Genomic DNA, 9,187 nt, shown 5'->3' with positions numbered 1-9,187 from the left:
GAGTTGCACAGCAGACTTCAAGTTTTGTTTAGTACAAGTATTTGTTATTTAGATAGTTTGAGAATTTTTTGAAAGCAATTCTCCACTCCGTGAACTCATTATGCTGGCGATATAAAATCTGGGCTAAACCTCTGTGGTCCTAGAAAACAGTTGATTTTGCTGATTCAATCGGCTATCTGCTTTTTCCTGCTCCAAACTATTATTATATCGTCCTGTATCCACTGTCAACCTCTCTTGACACATGAAACCAAAACTATATGCATGTCCAGACACTGTGTAGATAAGAGGGAAACGTTTGTTTGTTTCTTTCGTAAATTGGGTGAAGTGACTCTTTAAGGGTTGGGGATAGGTATTGGTGATGGTTACGTTTAAGGCTGTGGGCAAGGGAATGAATTATGTCAATGTGGGTCCTATGAAGAAGTACGAACATACTGTATGTGTGTGTGTGCACACTTTGTATACTATGTAAGTGAAACAAAGTGAAATTGAGGATGTCTTTCGTGGGCATGTGCTTATGACTTATGAATAACTTTGTGTCAGAGAATGTGTCACTTCCTCTTACGGTATGTGTGTTGTTTTTTTTGGTGTGAGAGTGTGTGTGCCCCGGCGTCCTCAGCCTTCTGGCCTCGTCCCATGACTCTCTGACAGTATTTGGCGAGGCGCTAATTGATGAGGAGCCTCCACCTCGTCTTGGTTTGTCAGAACATGAAGGCCTCACTGCTGGATCAACAAATTCTGAAGCTGCAAATTCTGCCATATGTCCGGCCATGTGTTCCCATCTACCAGCTGGAAGCACTCAGTGTCTAACTCGCTGACTGTGTGACTGGGACTGTGCAGCTCCTGACTGGGCAACACAATTATGACACCAATACGTCAAATAACGTAACTTGGTCGGTGATCCTAATCCTCAAACAATGACCCCTCTAGCATTAGCTTTGCATGTGTCAGTGACGTCATTATACACACATGCAAAGTGTCTTTTCAAAATGAACTTCTGTTTTCAATGGACATTTAGGTTTCGTCGCATCAGACGCCGAGGAGCACTGACCAAGCTGTGTTACTTGATGTGTTGGGAGTGAGAACGGGTTGGACCGGGCCAAGTCCTTCAATGAGCTGGGAATGGTGACATACGTATGTTATGTTAAAGTGCTTTGGATAAAATCCTCTATCATACGGTTCATGTTTTGTGGAATTAAAGGGATACTTTGGCTTACGAGGAATTAAGTGTTTTTCCTACTTAGCAAGAGAGAGTCAAAGTCAAGGACGCCTTTTTTAGAGTGATGCTCCAATTTCAAAGCTTAACAATGTTGTTATAAAGACCTTTAGAGAAGCTTGAAATATTAAATGATCTGACAAATTGCGTCTTTTTATATCCATTTCAGACACCTGGTACAGTTGATGTTGTCACTTGAGTTTATCTGACCATAAAAGAGTTATGCAGCCGACATTCACCTTGGTCACAAAACTCAATTAGACTCATTAGATTCCGAGAACAGAAAAAAATATGAAGTGAAGAAATGATATATATTAAAATGTTACTGCATTTTGTAAATAATAATCTGTTATCATCATCCTCGAGAAAAACCTAACACTTGGCTAATAAGGATTTAAAAGCAAGATAAGTTTTCATATTCACATTGTTTTCAGTTTACCAGAGGTCAACGTGAAGATGCAATTGAACATGTTATACCAACAACAGTTAATAACAACTGTGTTATTTTGTTTTCCACTCGCATTAACCAGTAAAATATAAGAAATGTTCTAGTTTTACCACCTTCTCAATTTACAACCAACCCCATCATCAGTTAATGAGCTCCTTAACTGGCAAGCATTTATTATTTTCCAAGACTTACCAAAACATATAATTCTATAAACTCTTCTTGTTAAATGCTGACAGCTGATAAAGGGAAGCTAATAATACGTCAGCGCTGCTGTTATTTATTTATACAAGTCTGTGGAGCTTATAGAAAAAACATTATGGGCTGTCTTACCTGGTTTGGTGACCGAAAATCTTGGTTATTGTCATTCATGTACATGTTGTCACCATCAAACTGTGGGAAGAAACAGAAAGGAGAAATGAACATGATGTGCAAGAGAAGGTTTTGAGAAATGGGGGCCGCGGAGGTGGTGCAAAGAGGAAAAGCTCTTTACGGGTGGCCTAAAGTGTGAGACTAATGACTTTGTCACTTTGGTTAAACCTCGTGGTGGCATGGCAGCGTGGGTAATTACTGCTCGTCAGCGGGCCGGTAATTAGGCTACATGAGCACAGTGACGGGAGATGGGCTTTTCCCTGTGGGCTCTGCTGTGTGTCTGAGAGAGAACGTGAGAGTGTGAATGAAACTGAGAGTGCGTACAGTAGTATAGGGTGTGTGTGTGGCATTGAGACTGTGGACCCAGTGCGCGCGTGTGTGTGTGTGCGCGCAGTGGGAACATGCTGTGTCTTCAAATCGAGCTAACAAGGCATTGAAAGATCACTTGCTGCAGGTGCCAAAACACAGTTTGACACGACAAATGACCCTTGACCCCCGAGGGGTTCTGCGAAACAACACCAGGTCACCAGATGAGCCCTACATGCAACATATTTCTACTGATATATTGTGCTGCTAAGCTGAATGCCTGGAGACTTCTCAGCTTGAATCAGCTTTGACGAAGCTGTGAATGGAGGAAAGAAGACAACACATATTCTGTTTTTAGCTACTGAGAAAATTAGATTCTGCCACACAAATGGCTCAATAACTGAACCTGTGCAGTGTCAAGGCGACAGAGAAACTGTTAACATGTTAAGAAGAGCTGTATTGTGAAATGCCCTTGGTTTTGAAAGACATCAAGCTTTTTCATACCACGCTAGCAGTAAATGGAACAAACCTTGACTGGACTGGATAATAACGTTCATGAAAACAAACACAGAAAACCAAACGTGTCAAATAAAGCCTACTTTTTTTGTTGGTTGGCTGAGGTCATTCTTTGTGATATCAATGTAAAGCCTCAAGAAAAGACATCAGAGACAACATGATCAAACTAGACAGCATTCCACTTCAAATTCCTCAGATGTGAAGATACGGTGGGGGCGGGCTTTTTTGTTTGGGGTGATCCACTTTGTGCCGATGGTGAAAGCGACCGAAGGCTTCAGCGATAAACACACAATAGATAACAGTGAACACAAATGGATCATGACACATACCTTTTCAAAACAATAACTAGGTCAACTAATGGACGGAAATGGGCAGAATTCCTGTGGGTGACATCTAATATCCACACTGGTAGACAGGAACAAGTCGAAGTAGCTAAATGAGCATGAGAGTGGCGAGGAGAAATTACTGTACATTATTGCAGGAGAACGGCCGGGGAAATGAGTGCCTGCCTCAGGGCAATGGCTGGTTAACGATGCATATCATGGAAGCCCTTGTGAGGATTCACTTGGTTATTCCAATGATTACATTTACATTCAACCACAAACGCAAACATGAAACTGAGACTGAACACTGAATGTAAACCTCATTCTCACCTCACATGACTAATCCAAAAGCCCGACACTAGCAGAAAAAACTACAAGTTTATTTCAAGTGAAACTGAATGCAGCAGACTAATTGTTCAATGCTACCTGCTGAAGTTGCAGAGGCTAATTTGCTTAATGAAGCATGGTGGCATCTATCAAAACTGCAGTAAAAAGCAACAATAGCTCACTGAGAGGGCCAAAGTGATGTTGACCTTGATGTCATATCTGCAATAAACTATTCGCTCCTCACATGAAAGCCTCTTGTCCTCGCCTAACTGAGCAATTTCATTCCATTGAAATCCACTTTGATATCACTGGTGATGTGAAGCCATTTTGAGAGCGTATTTAGGATAAGATTATCTCGGGTGAAAAGAGCATAGTCACTGAATAAAGTCATTTTTAACCACAAAACGCTGCCTGATCTTGTATTTTAACTTCTTTTTCAAACTGAATTCTTCAACGCAAAGCCTTATTGCTGTTTCTTTAGTCTCCACCGGAAGCAATAGAAGTCAATGTTCATTTTCCCTTTTTTCAAATTACATTTGTAAAATAATATTCGCCAAAAAGGCCAGAGACAGCCTGGAAAGGTCAGCCATTTTGTGCTTCAACATGGCTGCCCATATATTGCAATGTAAAGCTATTTCCCCCTGCTCCTCTCTCGATAGATCTCCTTTGCACAGCCTCGCTCTCCCACTTAAAATGCCAATTTATCCTCGGCTCAATGCTATCAGCTCAGCCATTACTCAACATTTACTGCAGAAATCATCTTCTCTTTCTTTGTTGTTCCCTTTCTCTCTCGTTTTTCCCCCTCTTGCTCTTTTCTCTCCATCTTTCTCTTTCCACTCTTTTTACAACCTCCTTCTACATCTCCATCTCTCTTTCCCCCTCTTTTCCTCTGCTTCTTCAGTGGGCCTTGGCATCGCTTTCTCATCGGCAGTCTAATTGGGCATTCTGCCTGAGACAAGGGCCTCATTAAGCAGTAATTACACACATGTTGTTTTCGGCAAACATCTCTATTTGGATTGCTTTGCATGGTAATTGTTCAGCAGGGACCACTGCTCGCGATGTTTCCCTCTGTGACACACGTGGTGCTGGGAGAGAGGAATAAAAACATGGTGAAGAAGGATAGAGGGGCAGAGAGGCAGAGAGGCAGAGAGGGGGATGTGAGAACAGAGAAAATAATAATAGGTTGTGGAAGGGAGACAAATTGAGAAATAAAGAATGCACACACGAGAGAGAGGGACGATGAGAGTCACAGAGAGACAGAAAAAAAAAGGATGAAGGCACTGCTGAGGCAGTAAATGGAGAAAGACGATGAATAAATGACAAAGAAAGAGGAAGACAGATTCAGTGTGAGAAGAAAATGAGGTGGAGCAGCAGAGAGAGAATGAAAAAGACATAGAGGAGTAAATGAGGAAGAAATGTGGGAAGACAGTGAAAGAGAGAGAGAGAGAGAGAGAGAGAGAGAGAGAGAGAGAGAGAGAGAGATTCCCAGAACTAGGTCATGCCTTGCAATCATCGACAAAGCTGAGCGTTTCAAAAATAATGAAGCCACAAGGTGGAAGTAATGCTAACTAGCATATCCAGGGAAAACATGTAATATTTACACAGTGCTAATGGTGCGACGCAATGCTGGGATCTTTTCATCTTGGAGTGCACTGGTGAGACAGTCGATGGCAGGATTGGAGGCCAAATTACAGACTGCTCTGAAGATTGTTGTAGATTGATGGACAATTCAAATAAGCTCCTCATAAAGCTTTCTAGGCAACATCTGTTTGTGAAGGGGGTTGGGTGGAGATGAACCGCCTGTGTGCCTGTGTAATGCCACAACTGTCCAGTCATCAGAGAGAAAAATGACCTTGCAAATGATGAAAACAAAACACCTTTATTTTGATAGACATGAAACCAATTATCTAGGAAGCAAAATAGAATAACACTTGCCATAACTTACATAACTGGACCCAATGATTTGAAATATACAAATACTACAGTAAACTATTGTATACAATAAGACAACACTAAACTACAATTCAGGTTTATTTATCACAGGCTTGTCTCAATTGTGAATAGTGGAAAGTAAAGATTTTTCTATTTTATGCTACTTTCTTCTTCTTTTGCTCTGTAGGTAGTGCTTGCTTTACTGCGGGTTAAGATTTTATATTGCGTTGTTAAATATGTAACGACTCAACAATACACAAACTAGTTTAAAATCTACTTTGGCAAGTTACTGCCTCAATATTAATAATCCAATTATATAAATAACTCTGAAAGAGGCAAATTCTCTTACTTAAGACATTTGTTTTGACATTGCACCTGTTCTACTGTTACTTAAGTAAATGATCTTACATCTTCCACCACTGGGCGTTCCTTCCTATCATATGCCGTATTACAGTGCATGGTACAGGATATGACAGTAGAGGAATTATACTTTTACACAATCAACATTCAAGTAGACCATCGCAACATCTGTAAAAGTGCAACAAATACAAACATACAGCATCGCAGTAGAGAACCACCACAACAAACTTTTAGAACTTTTCAATATATTTAAAAGGGAATCTATAAGCAGAATGTGTAATACTTGTGACTTTAAAAGCCTTTGCCAGTGCACCAAGTCTCTAAAAATAATTCTCTCACCGAGCGGAATTAATAAGCCCAGAACAGTACACAGCCATTCTGTGAAGAAAGGGGTGTGGTGGTGGTGGGGGGCTCATGCAATATGTATGCCTGTTTGAGCACCGTTCTTCATCATATTCCCCCTCTTCTCTTTATTTCTCTTTTTACGTCTCTCTCTCTCCCTCGTCCTCTGTTCAATTAAGCAGTAGGAGAGACCTAACAAACCTCAACCTGAGACAATGTGCCACTGAATTTTGATGTTGCCCAACTTGTCACTGATGGTTCAAAGCCAGACGAGAGGATGAGATAGACAGACACAGTTGTATGCACACAAATATGAATACACACACACTCACACACACACACACACACACACACACACACACACACACACACACACTTAACAACAGAGGAAGAGTGAAAGACAAAGAGGCTGAGAGGCAGAAAGAGACAGAATGGAAAGACAGAAAGAAAAGAAAGAACGGAAAGAAAGAACGGAAAGAAAGAATGAGCGAACAAAACAAAGAACTAAAGAACTCATGAAAGAAAGAACGAAAGAAAGGAAGCAAGCAAGCTATGGTAGATTTATTTCAGAGTTGCATGGCAAAAGGAGAGAGAAAGAGGGAGAGAGGAGAGACTATAGTAACAGTTCTGGTGTTGCACCACGCCCCAAGCAAACAATGAACATAGCACACACACACGCACACACATACAAAATGACACACACACACACAAAGCCCATAAAAAGCGCAGCCTGTGGCCATGGCGACACATGCTCTGTTGTCGTTAGATAAGGGGAACAGGGGCCTCTTCCTGGGTGTGAGTTTGATCCTGCACACACACACACACACACACACATAAACTACTTGTGCACACTCTGCAGCAGCACTGGGGTCACATCCACGCCCAGCATCTTATGTACTCTCACCTTTATCTGCTGCATGGTTCATTTTCATATGCAAAACCCAGGCTATGTTTATCTGGACACACTGTGCTCCGGTCAGCGGCATGATCAGATATCGACAAGATACAGGCAGCAGCTCCTCGTTTCTCTCAGAAAGATTTTGATGGAATTCTGTTTGGAATTTCCTGGCCTTGTGCCATCCAAGAAAGTATTCAGTTAGAGGAATAGGAAACGTTAATCGCCGCCATGTTGCATTTCCTCTAAGACTATCTACTTTACCTCTCCAGCTGATTCTGCTAAAGAAATATTTAGTTGTATTGTCAGTGAAGGTGCGATCAGTTCACAGCTAATGAGCGTCAGCTCTGTTTTTTGTGATTAAGTCTTTAAAGCATTCCAGACACAGACAAACACATAGTGCCAGAAACGGCTTGGAAAAGAAAAAAGAGAAAAAAATGTTTTCACAAAAGACACGATACAGGTTCCAACCGCTTCCGGCTTCACCTGTACCTTGTGATGTGTAAAAATAAAACAGCAGGCTGAAGCGCTCATTCATCCACTTTCTGTTGCACTGGAGCAACCACAAAACAGAAGTAACAGTCAACAGCAGAGATGGAAGGGGAGATTGAGGAGAAAGGCTGTGTGTGTTTGTGCGTGTGTGTGTGTGCGTGTGTGTGTGTGAGTGTGTGTGTTTGCGTAGAGAGAGGCCAGGTGGGGTGGTGCTAAGTAAGGTTTTGTTTCCGCTATGAACTCGGGTTCACGGTTAGTTAGTGAGTTCACATCAAATAAAATCTAATATGATGATGCCAACTCACATTTTGTCAAGAGCAACCACAGGTCAATGGCTTTAAAAATGTTTAAAAAAAATCAGTTTTTCTCATTTATTTATTTAAATTATTAAAATAAATATAAAATAAATAAAACATTTAATATTCATGAAGAAATCATTTCAAGTAATGATAGGATTTGTGTTACAGTCAAAACAAAAAAAAAGCAGCAATAACAATACAGTCTTTGTCTGAGGCTTGTGTTTGAAATAGAAACTTTTTTAGTGTGGTTGTAACAACTAGAAAGGTGCACTCAATAGAGTGCAGATCTCCACCAAGTGTGTCTGCAATGACTACTGTTGTACACACACTTCATTCAAACTCAAAAACAGGCCCTGAAAAATGCGGACAAGTCGCCGTACAACACACTTCATACAATCCATCTGAAACCAAAGCTGTCTGCCCGTGTAGCAGCGGCTGAATGGCAACATGGTACTAAGCAGTGTGTGTACTGGTAGTTCCATTAGCTCTTAGCTGTTAGCCAAACACACCATCCATACTGTCAGCTGTTAGCCAAACACACTGTCCAAAACACATGTCACTGTGTCTCTGGCCGCATAGTAGCGGCTGGGGTTCGTTGATGCACTCAGCTGTGTTACCACAAGTGGCCCCCTACCAGCCAGGGGCCAGTTAAGAGTAGTAGTGAGTGAGGAGTTAGCACTCAGCAGGCAGTCACCGTAACCACGAGAGGTCCTTAAGCATGCAGCCATAACTGGGCACTCAAAGTTGTATGCAGTTTGCTGCGGCATAATGCAACATTAGCTGTGAACATTAACTAGGTGCACATGATTCTCCTGGTTGAAAAAGCTAATAAACCGACTGTAAGCTACCCGGCACTAATTGGCAGAGTTAGCCACGAGGTGTTGAACATAGTGGAGTATTTATCTGCTAAAGAGCCAGATTTTCCCCTCAGGAGTTGGTGGAGACAAAAACAGAGCTAAAAGGAGATCAGGTGTCCAGAAACAGAATTCAAAATGAATGCTATTGTTGTTCTATACCAGCTTGATGTGTAAATATGCAACTGTATACCATATTAACATAAAAGGTGGTCAGTGCCTGTCATTACTTTTGTGTAAAATCTATCCGGCTGCAGCTTTAGGTCAAAGCTTTTCCACCTATTGGACTCGTTGGATAAAACATGACTGCACTGTCTCTAAAAGAGGTCGACATATGTCAACATATAGCTTGATTGTGTATCATCATTAGAATCAGTCTGTGTGTGCACTAACTAGAGTAAAGAGCTAAAGGGAGCAAGCTATGAAATGAAGCACCGCTATGGCGGGGGGGGGGGGGGGGGGGGGGCGCAGGGCTGACCACTTTCTGGCCAGCGTGTCTGATGTTTTTGAT

The 9,187-nt window shown here is 41.6% G+C and overlaps 1 protein-coding gene across 3 annotated transcripts in view; it reads right to left on the bottom strand.

The window, feature by feature from the left end:
* The window catches only part of LOC116381875 (TOX high mobility group box family member 2-like), a 72,838-nt gene that overhangs the window by 34,595 nt on the left and 29,056 nt on the right, over window positions 1-9,187 (bottom strand). For all 3 annotated transcript variants that reach the window (XM_031844350.1, XM_031844349.1, XM_031844351.1), the window contains one exon: window positions 1,992-2,051. In XM_031844350.1, coding sequence (XP_031700210.1) covers window positions 1,992-2,051 — 60 coding nt within the window. The remainder of the gene's footprint in view (window positions 1-1,991; window positions 2,052-9,187) is intronic.

The sequence above is a fragment of the Anarrhichthys ocellatus genome, unplaced genomic scaffold (assembly GCF_004355925.1).
Source record: "Anarrhichthys ocellatus isolate YVR2014 unplaced genomic scaffold, GSC_Weel_1.0 scaffold5, whole genome shotgun sequence".
In the NCBI taxonomy this organism is placed as follows: Eukaryota; Metazoa; Chordata; class Actinopteri; order Perciformes; family Anarhichadidae; genus Anarrhichthys; species Anarrhichthys ocellatus.
This window is presented reverse-complemented; position numbering and strand designations above follow the sequence as displayed.